Source organism: Triplophysa dalaica, chromosome 14 (assembly GCF_015846415.1).
Source record: "Triplophysa dalaica isolate WHDGS20190420 chromosome 14, ASM1584641v1, whole genome shotgun sequence".
Classification (NCBI taxonomy): Eukaryota; Metazoa; Chordata; class Actinopteri; order Cypriniformes; family Nemacheilidae; genus Triplophysa; species Triplophysa dalaica.
Window position 1 is genome coordinate 3,574,980 of NC_079555.1, and position 21,122 is coordinate 3,596,101.

The window sequence follows — 21,122 nt, forward strand, 5'->3', positions numbered from 1 at the left end:
GATTATGTAAACAACTAAATTTCGAAAAATTGGCCCATAAGACACATTTATGGGTCACATTTATAGACTGTGTTTTGTATTTTTTCTTGTCTGCAGTACTAAACATTTTTCTACCAAACTTCAAATACAAAAATTGTGTCTGTTTGCATTTTTGCAGAAGATGAACAGATGCTCAAATACTGCAAAAAGTGCAATAACCTGGACTTTTATCACAGTTTTGATGTGTCTTGGCATGCTTTCACATTGCTGTTGGATTACTTCATGTCTGAGGTTTGATTTTGTCGAAATTCAACAGACACTGGACTGTGACGGCCACAATACAACTTGAAATGCTGATTATATACTCTTCATTTTTTCAAACAACACTGACATACATTTGCTGAAACCCAAGTTTTATTCAGTTAAACATACTGGTTCACTCCCAAGTTAAAAGTTTCGGTATTTAACCAGATGTTAGGCATAATACACCTTTAACCTTGCTTTTATCAGACCTTTAAAATGAACAATGCATCGGTTTAACCCCACACCCACAGCATCGAGTTCACCTTTACATCATAACCAGATTACCAGAGAAGAGGAGAGCAAAAGCTAACTGAAAAGCACAGAAGAGGAGAATGGAGAAAAGAGCATGAAGAAAGCTCATGATTTGTGAATATCCGGGAGACTCATTAAAATGAGCACAAAGGCATCGCTGCTAGGGACTGGCAGTGAGGTCATAACCTCTCTCCTCTCTGTCCTCTGATATCATCAAACTTCCCCTCAACAGTCTCTCACTCTCTTAAACACAAACTCCCTACTTTCCTATTTAAACCATGACAAACAAAGACCTAACAAAGTTTGGTTCAATTATCACAAGACAGATACTCAAAATAAGAAGTCCACTCTATATAAAATCAAGCAATCGTGCATCCATTCATATTCATAACTCGGCATCAGACTTCACCCACATAATCATTTCCTCATGAACTCTCTGCAAACAAGCTGCTCTCTGACCCTGATCACTATGACCAGCGAGATCCCACATTCATCACTGGAGCAGAGACAGCTGGGAGATGAAGTCTACAGCCCTGCTTCCAGCATGGATTGCACCTGCCCGTCACGCTCCAATAGTTTACTTTTCTCCGGGAGAACCGAGAGAGAGATGGAGGTGGTTTTCAATATTTGCTTGAGTAATTGAATCAGCTGTTTCCCGACTCATGTTGAGGTTTTGCCCATTGCTCTCATCTATGATCTGGAATATCATGCCAGCTGTTTCACTGTTGATGAACAGAGGTGGGAGGATACAGAGAGAGAGAGAGAGAGAGACGCGGATAGAGAGAGCGCCGTCTCTTTGGCCCAAACCCCTCTCTCTCTCTGTCTGTCTCCCTCTCTGGGCTTTGCTTTGGGGGTCTGTCTTAATGGGTCCATCTGTTAGTATTAACATGGTCAGCTGTAACACTGCTAAGAAGAGACACACACAAACACTAATCATGCCATAAACACACACACACGGTGGGTGCCAGACTCACAAAAACTGATAAATATTCTCCATAAACCATATGATGTCTGGTTTGATCATCTGGACTCCGTGGCATTTATTCTCAGTGCGCTTTATTTGTCAAAACGATAAGTGATTAATTTGACTGTTAATTTATTTTCTTTCATGAGACACAAAAGGAGACGTTTTTTAGACTTCGAATACGCAGAATTGTACAATTTTACAAAAATATATGGTCGCAGAAAAAACGAACCATTTCAGACCATCAATTAGACCATTTGTTCAGATTTTACTAATTGCATGTGCTCAGGTAAAACCAGTGTTCGAATTGAAGGGGGCTGGGGGGATCCGGGAGCCCCCATAAGGCATTATGGACACCCCTTAAGAAGTAAAAAAATGGACTTTGGGGAAAGTAAAAATTACGATGACAAATGTGATTAAATTCGTGCAATGGATATGGTAAATTTTGTGAATTAATTATTTACAATAATTTATATTAAGTTTGTTTATGGGCTAGTTGTCATGTCTCTTTAAATTTGAAACGCCCCTCCCCACGTGTAAAAACCGCTAAGCGCAGGACAGTGAAAGAGGCATGTTCTTCTACGTAAGCCTGTTTTAAAAATAATAATATCTATGCTTATTGTAATCAAATATATTGTGTTTTTTTATCAATTGTATATTGCGAGACTAACCCCCACCAAAAAAAAGTCTTATGAGGGGGACCCCCATAAGACTTAGTTCAATTCGAGCACTGGTCTAAAACTATAAATTTTTGTTTCATTCTGCGAACTACTAACAATATTTCCCCCCAAATATTAAATACACATATTGTTTCTATTTTCATTTATTCGAAGAAATTGAAAACTGGAGAAGCAGTACAAAGGATGCTCTTTATTTTTTCAGACCTCAAATACGGCGAAGAAAAAAGTTTATATTTACTTTTAAACACACAACAGTAATATTTGTACATGTCTCCTATTTAGAAAAATGTGATAAGCTAGATTTTGATCTCAAAATATAAAAGGAACAGGTTAGAATGTAACTTCTTAAAAAACATCCCATGCATAAATAGGTTGTACTATTCCTTCATATCGTGACTTCAACAAATAGAAGTTTAAGATGTGGACTGAATCGTGAACCTCCTCACACATCCCTCAAGTCTAATTACACGCATGCACACACAATCGCACACAAACTCCCCTGTCTTCCTTCAGACACGTAATCCAAGATAACATCTGCTCATTGATCTACTCCGAGTCTAATGGAACTGATTGAAATCACCTCATCTATACACCTGCTCGACTGTTAGAGCTTTACACACATCATCTCTGTATGGTGTGTGTGTGTGTAGGTTAACATGCCGTGTTCCTTATGAGGGAATTACTTTGTCGCTTTTGATCCACTGGCCTACATACATACATTAAGGAGCTGATGAAACGCATGCACAAAAGTTACACAGATCAGAAATGGTTTATATCTCAAGAGAATGCAATGACACAATCATGTCTGGCTGTGTGCAGGAGTTGCTATCTATTGTAACAATCACAATACTGAGACTACTACAGTGTGACTTTGTGCCCCAAAACTGTTCAAACCCACTGCGGACAAGATCGAGAAATAATGTGGTACATTTAGCTGTCTGCTCATTTCAGACAAATGTGCTGACATCCCTTTATCTCTCTATCTCTGTTTTCCATGCATGGCTGAGCTTAGGGTGACAATTGCTGTCTCAGCACCATCACACAGCGGCGGATCTGCCTCACACACACTCTTTGTGACGGCCAGTCAACAGCAGCATCAGTAGCACTTTGTGAATGCATGTGTGTGTGTTGATTGAAAAATAGAATTTCCCTAAAGCCACACAGTTTGAAATGGTTCATATTAGAAAGTAGATCAAACATCCTGCTGTGCTGGCAATCTGTTAGGATGGTTTCAAGTTCAACACACACAAACACACAACATGAGCTTATAGGCTGTATATTTGGCAGAGAATGTCAGGTAAAACAGTTCTGTTGTCCCATCTACAGTATGGTGGGTAAGAATGTTTATGTTATGTTTACGTTAATGATGAGTACAAATATTTTCAATAGGGTGTCAGTCGATTAATCGCATTCAAAATAAAAGTTTGTGTTCACATAATATATGTCTGTTTACTGCGCATATTCATTTTGTATTTATAAACACATACACATATATGTGAGCATATTTCTATTAATATTATATACATTTATTTTATATTTATCTTAAATATATACAATGTGTGTGTATGTTTTTAGAAATGCTAAATGAATATGCACAGTACATATATTATGTAAATAGGAACTTTTATTCTAGATGTGATCAATCGCAATTAATCGTTTCACAGCCCAAGTTGATACCCATACATAGTTATGGTACAAACTTCCAATAAATAAAAAAGTTGATGAAATGTTGTATCATTCGTTTTACTATTTGTTTGTCACTAGTGATGTAAACAAAATTGTAACATGGTCCTCTTTAACTCCTTTGTATAAAAGGTCAGTTTTCCATGCTTTCATTTGATTGTCTTGCTCTGGAAGATTCTCAAATCACGCCAAGAACAACACAACATAACATCAACCATCAGGTTTATCACAAAGCTGTTATTGTGGAGTTTATGCCAGTTCAAGTGCAAAAAAGATGCGCAAACCAAATCATAAGAAAACATTCTTTAACTTATAACTTGGGGAAAGTTCACCCGAAAAAAATCATTCATCACTTACTCATTCTTATATGATGCACACCTGCCTGACTTTCTTCTTTAGAACATAAATGAAGCTATATTGAATAAAGTTGCTAACCAAACAACATTGGCCCCATTGACTTCCATCATATGGACACAAAACCATTTCTCAAAATATCTTTTTGTGCTCCACAGATGAAAAAAGTCCATACAAGTTTTGGATGTTGGAATGAGGGTGTATAAATAATGCCTAACATTTAAATTTTGGGGTGAACTATCCATTTAAATTGTTGCACTAATAATATAAAGTTTTGGTGGATTTTACTGTATGTTTAGGCCCAGAACAACACAGAACATGTATCATATGAGTGTGTGCGTGTGTATTCCTTTAAGCAAGAGAAACTGTCATTCAAATTAATCTCACAGCCGCACACATGCCCATACTGTATATATACATATTTATTGGGCCATTCAATTTTGAAGTGTCACCCTGTTATCTGGAGAGCTCAGGGCCACATCACCTGTATGATTATAATTTCGATATTCTCGCACACATACACACACAACCAATCTGTGCACCTCCGCAACACACACACCAAGATAGCTAGATATAGTACCAAAGAGAGAGAGAGAGAGAGAGAGAGAGAGAGATGAAATGTCACAGGTTGATTTTTTCTACAAACATGAATCACAGCTCAAATTTTGTTTTTTATCAATCCAATATGAGTGTTTGACACTCCTGGTTGTGTGGATGATGATCGACTGACGCTGGTATTCTACTCATTTCTTTCCCTCCCCATCCTCTGGACTTCAGGCTCGCTCTCTCTCTCAAATATTTGCATTTTGTGTCAAGCATCCAAATTCACACACAGGTGCTGTCCTCAACTCGCTGTTTGTATATTTCACTTCAGAAGTGTCCCTGCTTTCCTGTCTTGGATAAAAAGATCCACATGCATGCAGCTGCGAGTCAAACACATCAGCACTCTGCAGGAAAGGACAACCCTCAGCTTTCAATAACTAAACAAATAAAGTCCAAAATCTTAAACTAAACTCACCGCAACCTTTCAATCTGTGTATCTCACTCAGTACAGTGTTGTCTCCAGGCAGAACGGGACGTTCATGACCCACGTTTTACCAGAACACACTCTCTCTCTCTGTCCATCTCATTCTATAGCATTTCTCCCGTATCCCCCGGCAACCAGTGCACTTACCCTTGTGCGCATGGGAGAAAGAAGCCCTTCCATGTCTGCTGTTCATTCCTCAGAATACCCACAATCCTTTCACTCAGCCATCATCGCTCTGGTAACGTATCCAAACCGGTCCTCACTCGCAGCGAAATGAGCGCTGAACACACACTTACACGCGCAAATGTGCTCTCTCACACACTTGCTCGGTGACATCACAGCACCTCCCCCCCACCCCTGCAGGAAAGCCTCAGCGCTTCAGTGTTACCGTGCCCGGAGTTAGTACGTGAGAGTTAGATGCTCATAAGACCGTGGGAGTTTGTAGGGGAGAGAAGGTTATAGCATTGTGTGGGGAAGGCTCAGGTTTTGCAAAGGGGAAATAATATATCATTATCTATAATTGGTTCATGCTACAAAGAACAATCATGTCCTCTTCAATCACATCTTTCTGGTTTGGTACCTTGACACTCTTTTCCTCTCTCTCCCTTTCTGAGCGAAAGTTGGTACTTTGTTAGTCAAAAGACAAGAAGTGTCAGTGGATCGCCTAGCAACACGATCTGCTTCAATTCTGTTTGATTTGAGAATGATTCATTCAGATATTTCAAATATTGACCCTGCACATGACACTCTGACAGACACAATTTAAAGGGACAGTTCACCCAAAAATAGAAATTCTGTTATCATTTACACTTCCTCAAGTTTTTTGTTCTGATGAACAAAGATAAATATATTTGGAAGAATGGTCCCCACAAAATTATTGGTCCACATTGACTACCGTAGTAGGAAACATGACAATGGTTAGCAAAAGAGCGCCAGAACTGTTTGCTTTTCTACATCTACAATATAAAGCCATACAGTGGTGTCAATGGTGGCCAAGAACTGTTCGGTTACAAGAATTCTTTCAAATACCTTTCTCTGTTTTCATCAGAACAAATAAATGTATACACATTAGGAACTATTTATTATTTTATTTTTGGGCGAACTGTTCCTTTAACTTTACAGTGTTTGGACTTTTTGTTTCCACACAGCATTTTTAAACATTACAGCTGTGCACCTGACACAAAGCCTTCACCAAAAAGTGAATCTTTAGCTTTGTTACACAACTTAAAAATCAGGAAATGATCACGGCAATCCCAGAATGCACCGCATCAAGCTTAATAAACATAAGTCTAGTGAAAATAAACATTACTGTTGTGAAACTCAATGGAAAATAGTGACTAGTCCAGAATTACAGTAATTTCGGAGTTGTAAGTGATATTTTTACGGCACATTAAAGGTGCGGATTGTAAAAACGCCGCTAGAGGGAGCACAATCAAAACAACAACAATGCCGTAGCTTGATGACGCTGTGAAGAAGCGTGGAATGATGGGATCTGTTGTCTTCAACTCCACCGCTGATGGTCATCAATCAGACGGGAACGAGAAATCATGTTAGCGGATGAGGTAAAGTTTTATAAATGTTGAAAATAATTGTGGTCCATAAATATGTGACTGCTCGAAAAAAGCTAGCGGCTTGCTATATACGCTCGACACTACTTGGGCATTTGTCCACGACACTATTGTCATGCGTTTTCTACGTCATGAAAGGTGGTAACAAAGGTAAACACGGATATGACGTCATTGACAGTTTTGAAGGGCGATTTTCTCACGATAGTAGTTGGAATCATTTGAATATATTGTCAGTACAAAATATAAAACAATAGCCTTGTGGTTTTGGGATATTTTACTGCAAAGTTGTTACAAACTGCACCTTTAAGGTTCCAGATTTGTCACTATGGAGATAGTAAGGACATGTAGGCAGCATAGCGCATGTAAGATCACTACTTTTGGAAAAGCTTCTGCTTCTAATGAACTCATTTTCACATCTGACGTACACCCACGGTCTAAATTCCTCCCATCCTCTTGTCTCTAGAGCCTCAACCTTGATTCTCAGATATCTGAGAGGTTTCCTCACTCTCACGAGTCTGATCTCTCAGAATCATTTAAAATATTATGGCTCGGGATGAATCAAGATGTCTGTTTTCCGTCTCGAAGTTTTGAAAAATCTCACTTATCGGGAGCTTCTGTTTAATACTTCTAGTTAATTCTAAAGCCAAAAATGATAACATTTTTATTAATAAATCATTTCTATATAAGAACTTAACTGAACAGCATACCCTTGCAACGATCAAGTTGTGGGTTCGATTCCCAGCGAACATAAAAATGGATAAGATAATATACCTTTAACCCAAGTTGCATCTTGCAAATGCATGAGTTTTAATTTCCCTGCAAACTGAAATGTATCTTTCTCACGGATGCACACACACACACATCTTTCTTAAACTTCATGCATCACAATCACCATGACAACCGTCTCCACCTTACATCTACTCTTCTAAACTTGGTCTCTGGGTGAGCTGAAACAGAAAATGGGTTCTATCAATTCACAGGCAGTTCAAGACTTTCCTCCAGAATGACCTTTAAAACCCATATCCAGAAATCAATGAGATCCCTAGAGATCACAGTAATCTCTGTTCTTCACTAGTCAAATCCCTGCTATCACCACACACTCATGGTACTCTGTTTACATGACATATGACCTCATAGGTCATAGACATAGGAATCGGCCTTACAGTTGCAGCTATTGCATGTGTGGGTGTGTGTGTGCTGCATGTGCACATGATTTGTGTCATAAGCTTGCATGTGTGCACACATTACATTACATTTTACCAGTGTGTGTCTTCTGTGGATAGTGAACCCACAATCCTTGCACTGCAAACACAATGCAATACCAATTGAGCTAAAAGTATACACAAACCCGTGACACGACAACACAACTGCAACATTTCATTGTGTGTATTCTTCCTAAAACTCAATACAATGAGACCATGTAATTTGAGTTCATAACCAGGCGGATTAACAAAATTGCAACGCATACACCCTCTTTAATTCCACTTTGTGCATCCCATTTCTAGAATTCAGTGTGATGAGACCACATAATTGATTTGAGCAACCATGCGCACACACAGCAATAACAACAAAGGTTGCAATCTAGGAAACCCAATTCATGCAAAGTCATGAACAATTCATACAGCCTTTACATTTTATAACAATAAACAACCAAAGATAAAAGTGTATATAGCACATGAACTGGAAAAAGGTTTTGAACTGCTAAGACAGATGCTGACACAAACCAGGGTAATAATGGTTTACTAAAACTAAAACTAAATCAAATACATCATCAGCCTAAATAGTAGGCCTACTTGAAAAATGTAAACTAAACAAAAATGTTTCTCCGATACCTTTAGGCCTATTATACCGAGTGATATCTGCCGAAACATATGGTTAGGTGGTAATATTAACTCACATTAACTAAATTAAATTAATTTTTCTTAACTTTCAGAATGTGATTAATTTATATAACGACTCTTAATATTGAACATCAAACTGATTCGTTTTTTAGATGTTCTATACACAGAGCATAGTTATTATAGTTTTGATTTTAGTTTTATTCATTTTAGTAATATTTAAAATTAGCTTTAATTTTTAGATTTGTAGTTTTAATGGTTATTTAAGTTCAAGTTTTAGAAATTTTGGTATATGCTTTTTTCATTTTATAATTTATCTTTTTTATGTTGCTAATGTTAATTAATTGTTTATTTTTAGGTTTTATTTTAGGTTTTGATAACTATAATTTTAGTGCTTATTTCAGTTAATCTTTGAGGCAACATTTAAATTTTCCCTTTAGTTAAGTTTTTCCCAATAATTTTAAGGTCAATATTTGATTTGATTTCAATGAACAGAAACGTTAACAAAGATTTAATTTTTGTAAAATAAAATAACCTTGATACACAGCACAAAGTCATTGCATTTTTCTGTCCTCTTTTCATTGACAGGACAGCATCATCAGCTGATCTCTGATCATCGACCGTTTTTTAACTATCGGCGGATAGCGTAAAAACATTGCTTTTATTGACCGTCCAATTATATCTGTGCATCTTAATTCCTAAGATTTCATTTTGAATGGTATTTGTTCTATGGTCGGACCAGTGGAATGCTAAAGGATTAAATTAGTTTTAATCAAGGCAATGCAAATATTAACAATAAATTAAATACTAAACCAAAACCCTAATTGAAATCTAAGTTAATTGATCTCATACAGCAACATTAAAAAAAATAAAAATAATAATAAAAGACAAAAGCACATAACAAAATTGCCCAAAAACGTGAAATCTAAAAATATGAAAAAATATAAATATAAAAAGTGAAAACAAAACGATTATAACACAAATTGGCTCAACACAGTATACTCAAACACGTGATTCGTGCTAACCAACAATCCCACCAAAAAGAAACGACCCATCAAATCATTGTTCAGTTGACATGGCGATAAAGACTTGAACGCTTTGTCTAGTAAATATTGACTCTGATAGCCAGATAGTTTCACCATAGAATACAGAGAAGTGTCATTTTCTCATGCTATGTCTGCTGAAAGCTTTCATTAGGATCTATAGAGCGTTAGGATCTTGCTAATGGCTCCGAGCGTCTGGAATCAACACGGGTTTCACAGTGGGACGGCTCTGGACTAATAGCTGTAATCATCAATTAACCGCCATTAACATAACAAGCTAAAATGAACCAATTAAGAATGCATCAGGCGGCCAATCGCTTTAAAGGGTTTTTCCATCGTGGCTTAAGGTCTTGCCAGAAACAAGACTTCTTTATTAACTCTTAATAAAGATTAACTCTAAATAACAATTAATTCAATCCTACTTGATGTTTCTCCAGAGTCATTTCCCAATGCTGTGCATATGACCAAACATGTTTATGTTTAATGTAGAGAAATTCATGACGTCACACACAGTGCATACATCATAAGTCCCAAACTTGGAGGATCATATAAACTATAAGTTAGACACTTGCTCACTTTATGTCATCTGTCGCGGTTCCACCGAAACAACTCATGGCAAGTCGTAACATCTTTAGAGATTGGGGCTTTATTTTTACATTTTTTTAGTAATCATATAAATTCAAAGAAATTAACCACCTCGTAAAAGCTACAAATTTCCGTCAGAACAGACTGGAACCGCACAAACACACATGTATACCACAAACAAAAAAACCTTAACCAACATGTCTGCCGCCATGGCAACCAGAGAAAGCAATAGGCAGTGGAAGAATCAATGCATTAAAGTGAAGATCATGACGTGAACACATCCCTGCGCACCCAAACGCAGACCTGTCATATTATCTCACAGCAGTTACCCACCCTCAGGCCAACTGCCCAGCTGGATTGATTGCATGGATGAGAGAGGATTGTTTGGACATGCAAACATGTTCAAGCTGCCGGTTCACACGTGCAATATGGCAACACACATGTATGAACTAACAAATCGATCAGAAGTTAATGACGAAATCCCAGAAGAACTTTTGTCATTTACTCGCATCCCTGCTGCACGTGGGTAAAGAGACATATTGCTTTCTCACTTTCTCTCTCTCTCAATTTCAATTTCAACTTAAGAGTGTTTTATTGGCATAGCAGTTTATTAAGTAGCAGAATAAAGGGATATAATAATATGTTATGTACATATATTGGAAACTTCAGGTCAGCGCAGATTCAGTGTTTCTCATTTGTTGTGACAGGCAGACACATATTGTGCACCTAACACACAGCAGTCCTTGTGTTCTCTAACGTATCAGACACTCGAGAGTAGACCCCCCACTGAAAAATAACTTTGGATTTACACTCTTCACATTAATGACCTATTTTTGATTAAAAATGGCAAATTTTGCAGAATAGCGTCTAGTTTGCAGGTATGTACTGAGCTTAGTGACAAAATAACACTGAGCTCAAAACAACCGTTTAACATAACAGTTGAGTCGTACAAAACTAAGAAAGTATACATATGATCGTTTTTGTCTTTTAAGACTAAAAGTGTCCTCACGAACCAAGTTCAGACATAGTCACCCATCATCGCTTCGTCCCACCTCTCCTGTGCCGCAGAAATTTCTTGAATTTTCTGACAGAGACAAAAAATTAATTAGTTTTTTTGTTTGTCTGCATCATAGGCCTACTAATATATTTAATTGAATGATATGAGCTCAAAATTTACTTGAGCTATATTTACACTGAAACGTTGAAGCTACATGAAAATAAATCAATATTGGCAGTGTTCAACTTATGTAGTTAGTTTATAACTGTGGTGTTTAAATGCTATGGCCATGAGATCATATGTATATTTTTATAGACATGCGTCACTCTTATACGTACTCACGAGCAATATCACAGTATAACTGTAGGACACATTTCTTCATGTTATTCAAATATAACGGCAAACAGGTCCTGCATGCTGTGCTATCTCGTTCTTCTCGTTGTGAGTGGAGGCCCAGCAAACACTGGCGTATGAAGTCACTCGCTCCAGTCTCCTAGCAACTGTCGTCAGGGGCAACCCCTGCCTGGCTTTCCAGACGGCAAGCGGTGATGGCTGCATCTGTGCTGCTTCTTCGAATCTCCCTTGTTTTTTTTTAAGTGGGGGTGGAAGACAGGAAACAAGCGGGAAGTGAGACAGCTAACTGCTTCCATCATCTCTGATTTCTGTCTCACTCCCGCCTCCAGTGCCAGGGCACGCACACACACACTCTCCTGCAAACAAAAGAAGGCCAGCCAGCAACTGTCTGCACGCTATGACGTCCATTCATTATTTTTCTGCATCTTTCTCCATTGCACCCACGGTTAACATCACCACATTTACGACGTCATCACATTCAGTCATTTTTCATGCGCAGTGTGTACACCACATCCCCTGAACAACATATAACGAAAGAGTGTTTTCACAATTTGGTTGTGTGCGTCATTTCAGTGCAAAACTCCGCATCGTATACCACTCACTAAACATTCTGCATGTTTAAACTTGGCAAGTTTAGCCAAGCAAATCCGCAAAAAGAATAGATAGATTCCTTATCAGATTCAGATGGTGAACAATGCAGAGAGAGTGCACGAAAACTTCAGTCTTTGCATTGATGATAAGTCAGAGCTTCCCATGCCTCTTGTGTCTTATCCTCTCCCTGACTTGTGACTTAAATAGCCTAATAAACATAAATTCTTCCCATAACTTAGTTTACATTTACCGCCACTGAATAAGTATTGCACACATTTAAGAGCTTAAGACAGAAGAGATAATGAAATATTCACCAGATAGCCTCTAATTTCTTTTTAATTTAACAGAGTATTTTTATCCCCAATGATCTTAAAGTTATTGAATAAATTCAAAACAAGTGAAAAGGTTTAATCAACACCATATGCTGTTTATTACAAGCAGCTTAGTTTGTAAAAATAAAGAAATCCTCTGTATCATAACGCACATTTACAAGGGAAGTCTATTAGGTTATGCAAGTATAAAAAAAATGTTCTCATCACTTATATAAATTGTAAAATATATTGTATTATTATACATTACTGAATTCATTCTTAAGATTCACATTGTATACTTTGGGTCTATTTTAATTTGTATTTTATATATTTTTAGGTTTGTTCTAGTGCAACAAAATGCCCTTGGGATTGTTAAAGCATTACTACAAAACAATCTTTTTTCAACTCTGGGTGAAACATTTTTCTGGATGATCAACAGTATGTCACAGATGCTTACCAAACGTTCCTTTTTCAACACAATCATTCATAGTGCAGACTTTGCCTGCATGTAAAAAGTATATTTTAAGAGATGCAACAGCAATAGAAAGTGAACAGGGTTCCTCTATCATTTAATGTTCTATATATCTGTATTGCTACCCAAACAGATTTGTGGTCATTTCACCCACCTCTCGTATACTGAATAAGGAAATAATCAAATAAAAAAAGAAAAGACTGGAACTTCAATTAAAAATTGAATTTCTATAGTAAATGTAAAACTCGGCTACAGGTACAGCATCCCTCCTATAAAATATGTGTCTGGACATCCACCCTCGACCCTTCCACTGATCCCAAGCCAGACCAAACTCATAATTTTTATGGGGCCATTTCTTGTCCTTTGGAAAAGAGATCGCTGGCCATAATTTGAAGCAGTAACACTTTCTTTCTCATCTGCACTGCCTTCATAAGTCAGTCCTGTATTACTATGTCATTACGTGCAGGATGGGCCCCAAAAGATCACAAGGCACGAGACTGCTTTACACGTGCAGTTTACGGACGCCTGACATGTAATTTACACACACTGGCCGTCACACAACTCCCTAGAGACTCTAAATGCGTGTACGCAGGTATATAAGTGATGAATTGTTTCTGACAGTAGAGCAGTTCTCCAGAGAAATGCAGTGGTCGGTGTCACACACAGTAAAGGCTGGGAATACCAGCCAGGAATACAGAATTCCTGTGAATTCCTACAAATATGCGACCCGGATTTCCTTATATAATAATATTTAACTCTGCTTATGAGACAGGACATAATTTTAACACTTAACAAACCATATACAATTATTTATATGGTACTTTTAATTCAATTTTGAACGAAATATTAAGAGTTGATGCCTAACAAAATATAAAATAACCATATTAGGTCTCCGAAGCTTCAGTTTGAGCGAGCAACCTCTGAGCAATAAAACTGTTCTCAGGTATAAGCAACTAAGTCAGCGTATTAATTATTCAAAATTTCATTTTAGCATATCTAAATTATATTTCCCAGCTCGGTGTCATTTCATTTAATGAGAATTGTTCAAGTATCAAAAGAATCAAATATTACATTTATATTTTTTTAATGCATCATAAATGCCCCATTCATTGTGCATTGAAATGAAAACACAAACATAATGCTTGGGTTTAGTCAAAAATGAGATGTGTTCCTGTGTTTCTTTTCACCTTTCCCCGGGGCGCGTTTAGATGTGAAGTGACCTTAAAACACAGGCAGAAAAAACAATTCATTTGCCCTGTTGACCTCTCACCTTTAAACTTGAGTAGAGAGGGATTTGGTATGGAACGATCAAGCAAAACAAAGGCAAACACACAATACCACCACCGTCTTGTCTGGAACTTAAAGGGATAGTTCACCCAAAAATAAAAATCCGTCATCATTTACTCACCCTCAAGTTCTACCAAATCTGCATAAATGTCTTTCTTCTGATGAACAGAGAAAGATATTTGGAAGAATGCTTGTAACCAAACAGTTCTTGGCCAACATTGACTACCATAGTCGATCTATGATGGTCTATGATGGCTTTGCATATTTGTTCTGAAGGTCTCATTGTTTCTTGCATCTTAAAAAATGACATAAACAAATAATGTACAATGTGACAAGCATGCACCACTAAGAAAACTGACTGTCTTAATATAAAACCAGATACAGCACACAAACTGGCAAACGTCATAAGCACCACAGCTCTGTTGAAAATAAGCAGATCTGCAATACCTCACGCTCTTAAACGCTCACATGTGCAGGGCTTTACACCTAAACTCCAGCAGACAAGCAGCCGTAAGTTGTTACACAAACAGCGGGTCACACAGTCATTAAAATCACTGAGGGACACAGCTCACCCCCTTCTGTGGTCGATTTCTCATTTCACTTGAGCAGGAAAAGACATGTCGCATGTCATAGAATCGAAGAGAACGGGACATCTGTCACAACTGGAGAGCCATCTAGTGGGACTTGAGTAATTCATTTGGCTCACTTCATGGTTTATCTGGACATGGTTCATTTGCATAAGTAATTACTTTCCTACGTGTGCTGTTTTTTAGTTCATTTTTTTGATTGAAATTGAAAGTAAATTATTACAGTCACTTACCACAGACACATCCATTGACTCTAATAAAATATTCTGGATAAGACAAAATGAAAAGAATGTAAAATGTACTTTGTGAGGGGTGCACATAAAATTGTCAGCTGATGCAGTCTCACATAACATTGTCTTAACCAAAGGGATAAATTAGGAGCAGGATTATAGTTTGGCAATAAATGAAAGTAATTCTTTGTGAAAATCAAGCTGGTCCAGCAAAAATGCAACACTTCACTTTTAATATTGATTTTAAAAAAGAATAATGAAAGAATAACATTTTTAACATCCAATAAAATCAAATTAGGCTGATAAATCTGATCAACGTCACTCTCACTGCAAATGTTGTTTTGTCTAATCTAGTCGTTAAAATTTGGAAAAGATGCATACTATTTTCCAAACAATTTTCTTCCTGGATGAAAACTAAGATCCAATCTTGTAGTTACATCTATAGAGCGTGTACTGTAGTCTGAGTGCTTATCCTCTGGCTCTCTCTAGTGGAGAAAAATTATATCATGGACCACATGTAACCTGTGTATTTTATCTAAGTAATCTTGTAACCCCATAATGCTTAGACCAAGAGAAGTCAGTTAATTTGTGGACATAACATTTATTTTGCAATTATTTGCGATCTTTGTCTCCCCTTTCTATGTCCATATCCAATGGGATTAAAGCAGCAAGGTATCTAAATCAGTTGCTTCGGAGACAAAGGTGAAGCCCTCTTGTTCTTTCTTAAGTAAGGTTATATCATAGTGGTATTCATGCACACGCAAAAGACACACACACACACAGCCCACAAACACTAAAAGTCCAGATAAAGCATATTAACTGAAAGGAAAACTCATTTTATATTCTATAAACGGACGTTCAGTCAAAACTGAAGTGTTGTCTTGAGTGAATGTCTGCACATTCACTCTTAGAATTAGACTGTCCATCAGTTAGGCCCCAGAGTGTCTCATACACTTATCTGTTGTAAAATTGGTGTGCTTATAGTATATTTAGCATTCATACTCAGGGCTGCTTCATTAGGATGGTGCCTGACAGAACTCATGTTGATTGGCGTATAAACATCCAGCAGTTCCCACATGGCATACAATGTGCATCTCTGAATACCACCCACTCTGTTCAATGTGTTCCCGAAAAAGCAGAGATACAGTCAGAGGAAAAATATCAAGAATATATGAGATTTCACTAACACTTTTCAAAATGTTTTATTGAAATTGGTTGCAATGCCATAACTGACATGAAATAACCAAATCAACGAAGTCAACAATGCTACTGCGTTTATTAATCTTGGTAAATGTTAGTTTTTGTGAATTCATTTTTTAAATGTTAGAAGTCGATTTACCGAATTGTGATCAAAAATGATTAACAAAGAACTCCATTATTTCATCAATTTACATTGAATAAATGCATAAAAAGGTATTGTAGGTGTACGTTTTATGACGTCTATAATGCTTCAACCAACCTTAACAAATTGAATTGTATAGTAAAGTGTTTTATGTGGGTTGTCTCAATATACCAATATATTGACCATACATTATATATTTGGGTCAATGACTGACCACTTACTGAGTGGGGCGACTATTAATATTAATAATTAAAATGTAAATAATTGTATTAAATTAAAAATAAAACCTTTTTTATTAAAAACCTATTTGTAGTTAAAATATGAATCTCTGATACAGTATGTTGGGTCTGTAGGGCAGATGGTTACATGCAGTCCCTGCTGGTGAAGCAAAACCTTACCAGAACCTCCACTTCACATCAACTCTCACCTGACCAGAGCGTCACACATTAACAGTGTCTACCTGAGTTATTTTTATCATTTATTTAGCTGATCTGTTGATCTAAATTGATCTGCTATTATCAATGATAATATTAAAAACAAAAAATAATAATAAATTAATTAATAATATTATTATTTTCGACCTTTTACTATGCTTACTCATTTTTTTTAGCCAAGCTGTGCAAGCACTGTCGAGCTTGTAGAGATGCTGCAGTTTATGCCAGAGGGGAACTGGTTCGCATTTATTAAAATAACTTTAAAATGTAACCTTCTGCTTATAGTTAATTTTATTACATATAGGAATTTATAGTCCATTTATGTGGGAAGATACATCCCTTAACATCACAACAATCTGTGACTGGTTACTTATACAGGAACTCAACTATCTGACTCTGTTGGAGTAGCACTAAATAAAAATCTAAAAATCAAAAATCATTTATTTATTGTAGGTGTCATGGCAGTGCAAATCAAATCTATCAACAGAAACTACCCAGAACTGAACACTTTTAACAGTTCAAGCAAAGCAGGCGACTCAGCCATTCTTGTTTATGTTTTGTTTTTTTACTGAATTTTTATAATATAATTTTGTGTGAAAGAAATCAAGTATATTTGCGGTCTTCAATCTGAATTCTGTTTCTCTTTACACCTCATTTTTTGGTTAAATGTTTTGCTTATTTCTCTCAGCCCACATTAAAAAAACACAAAATGGTTGTGATTTGGATCAATACCACTACATGTCAAAGGACTCGTGCAAAACGTGCCAGATATATTTTGGAGTGTGGGAGTTTAAAAAGCCTAAAAATATCAGACTTCACCCACCTCCATTCCCCCCGGCCGGCACTGGCTCTGTTTTCATGTGGCAGATTTGTGGGTGTCTTAAATGCGTTGCGTATATGTTTACTGATTAAAATTAATTTGTTATTTCCTTTGTTTCATCCATCATAAAAACCCATCCACTCACTTATTTGCATTTCATAAGGTGCACTACTTTCTCTCACAGACATTTCGTTTTCTGTGTGCGTCCTTCTGTCAGTGTTGATTATGGACTGTCAACATTTGAGAGGAAACCAGAAAAAAAATCCCCAAAGACCTTCAGTGCGACATTGTGTCTGTGAGCCTGTGTGTGTGTGGATCTCATGTCTCTGTGTTAAGATCAGATCTCATTATAAAGGGTTTAATTGGCCCCTCATGATCAGATAGTCTTTGTGTGCCAGACTAAAGTGATAACCTTGAGCCCTCGCCATTAGTGAAGCCCACACAGAAACGAAATACAGTTTCACAAACACAGAAAATAAAAAGATTAATATGTATAAGATTAACCACAAAACCAAACACACACAGAAATACTCCATAAATTCATGAGGCTCGAGTCATTCAATGCAAACTGTCAGAGTTTCTCTCTCACTCTACATGTCATCTTGGTATTTGGGAGGGGTATTTATTATCAGATCCTACAGACCTCTTACAGAGAACTAAACATCTTTTTTTTTAATAACTAGAATCAAAATACCCGTCTCTTCATGCATTTATGATGGTTTTCAAGAAAAAATTAAGTGTTTATTTTCTGTAAAAAGTGGTTAAAATATGTGACTCTGACCTGTGTTGTTGTTAACCATTTTTTCTTGCGTTAATGTTCTACAAATACAGTGTCCATTAAAGGGATAGTTCACCCAAAAATGAACATTCTGTCATCTTTTCTCAACCACTGTCATTTCAAACATGTATGCCTTTCTTTCTTCTGCAGAACACAAAAGATATTTGGAAGAATGTTGGTAACCGCACAATGGCGGCACACATTGACTTAAGTTGCCTTGATTTTGTGAATTGGTTTTGCTGTTGTTTGGTTACATTCTTCATAATATCTTCTTTTGTGTCCTGCAAAAAAGAAAGTCATACAGGTTTAAAATGACAAGAGGGTGAGTAAATGTGGAGTTTTTGGGTGAACTATGCCTTTAAGGGATATGTACAAATTTCTCCCTTGTACATTTTTTATATAAAATTAATACAAATTAAACTGAATTATTTTAATAAAAAATTGTAATTAAGCCCAAACAACAGTGATTTTTGGATTTCAGAGCTTAAATAATTTAATGTATAAAAGTTGCATTCTATTATTTATTTCTAAATGATGGTTGGAATTGTAAAAAGGAAAAGTTCAAGACTGTCAGATCAGAATATATTATATTAACACCCGTGCTGTCTACTTCCACTAAAATAACCCCTATAGATAAACTCATTCATCTGATCTGATCTTTCTCTCTGCTTTTGCTGTGATTCATAGACATTATCCTTTTTTTTCATTTCTGCCTTTTCTCATATTTACCAAACTTACCCTTTATCCCTCTCTTTCTCTCACGTTCACACGTGCACACACACCTAAACACACTTTTTCACCTCCTGCCTCCATTCAGACTGTTATGTGGTATTGAAAGGAATCAGCCTGAATGCTCTAGTAACCTGTGTCCCTTTACAATACAGAGTTCGATTCACCGCATTTGTTTGGCGAGTCAACACAGCACTCGAAAAAGCTCACAGTCCAATGATTTGAACTCTGATCTTTAAATACAAACTGCTTCAATGTGTGTTTAATGTACATCTGTTTTGAAAGACAAACACAATCTGCTACACAAACACACTGCTCCTGCATTCTTAGATTCACAGAGCAGGACATTGCAATAGTCAAAGTGCACTGATCTGAGGGAAGATGAGGTGAGATGTTCCCTGCAGGAGCAGGGCTTCATGCAACCAGAGCAAAGGACAAAAACAGGGTTGTATTTTTCTTTTAGCGCAGTTGGTGTGAACACTCGCTCGACGGCAGATGGGATTTATAATTATCTGTGGTGCTCACAGGTTTTGGGTCCAAGATTTTTACACACAGCCCACGTGAACACACACACACATGTGTAATCAAGACTACAATAGCTATTGCAAAAAAACCTTATACAACAACATTGTAGCAAAACCATACAAATCTTTATTAAATACTCTCTTAGTTTTAACGTATATTTGTCCTGTATTACCACTAAATTAAAACTTTGAACAAAAAAATTACAAAAACGTATGATGTTGGCTAAGGCAAGCATCACTTAGTCTTAAACCTCTAAACTCAATTATTTAAATGCATTGCATAACACTTTCACATTGTTTTCACACTGTTATAGACCACAAATGATGTGGGTTGTGCAGGACAGGTGTGTAACCACAACCTAGCAACCACTCAGACCACCTTAGCAACACACAGTAATGCCATTGAAACCACCAGCAAGTTGACCACAGTTTCTTCCAAAATAAATTAGCTTACAACTTACTCTATATAATTTTTTAATGGTGCAATGATACACCCAGCTCTCAATTCAATACTGGGTTCACAACACAACAGTATCAAAATATTTTGAACATATGTTAAAAAAATGAAATTGAAATTCAACAGACTTATTCCACAATATTAACAACTTTCAATAACTTTTTGCTATGCAATGAAAGTTAAAATTACAAATAATAAGTAAGGAATAATTGACGATGGGTTTCGCATCATGGCCGCATTACCACCTCGGGGTGTGCATTAAATTTCGAATAATTGAACGGACCGGAGTCAATTATTCCTCTTATACCACGGTTACCACACCACAGGACTGTGTTCAAATGTTTAATTTCAATGTTTGTCATGTTATCGTCTTTAAAATGCTGTTGATGGTAGGACTACTTTCTTGCAAATCTCATTTCAGCTAGAGCGAAAGGACTCTGTAGCTTGAGCCACTTGGTGTTTGTGTGTGTGTGAGAGTGAGAGAACCAGAGCCCGAGGTGACAGAAAAGCCAGTGATAATAAATATTTATTCCTCATATTGTTTCAATCTTCTGGAGTAAAAATAAAACACACACTTTTGAAAGAGTAAGTCTATCACAATATATTTGTTATCAGTTATAAGCAGTATGAAGAGGAAAACGAACGAATAGGCTATAAGTGTTTATTTATGCATTTTGTGTTTCTATTAAGCTATTATATTTATTTGATTTCAGTATATGCAGCCTATTTCTTGTTTTTCAAATGCTTTGTTTATTAAAACGAAACTGAATACGTTTCCATTGACAGTAAAGTTTGACATTGTAAACGTCAGATCAAGAGCAGGGTGCTGTGTAAGGTGATGTCCTGTAGGCTACACTATAACCTTTCTTTATTTTAAACTTTGCGAAGTGATACAGAACTGTAACGCTGGTCAGGATACCTGGGAGACCTTCA

The 21,122-nt window shown here is 36.7% G+C and overlaps 1 protein-coding gene across 2 annotated transcripts in view; it reads right to left on the reverse strand.

Moving 5' to 3' along the window:
* Positions 1-21,122, reverse strand: part of frmd4a (FERM domain containing 4A) — a 114,093-nt gene that overhangs the window by 84,147 nt on the left and 8,824 nt on the right. Inside the window, exon 1 of one of the 2 annotated variants that reach the window (XM_056765776.1) lies at positions 5,390-5,437. The exons of the other annotated variant lie outside the window; for it this stretch is intronic. Coding sequence (XP_056621754.1) covers positions 5,390-5,422 — 33 coding nt within the window. The 5' untranslated portion in view covers positions 5,423-5,437. Of the gene's footprint in view, positions 1-5,389; positions 5,438-21,122 lie in introns of those variants that run through there. 2 annotated transcript variants of the gene reach the window in all.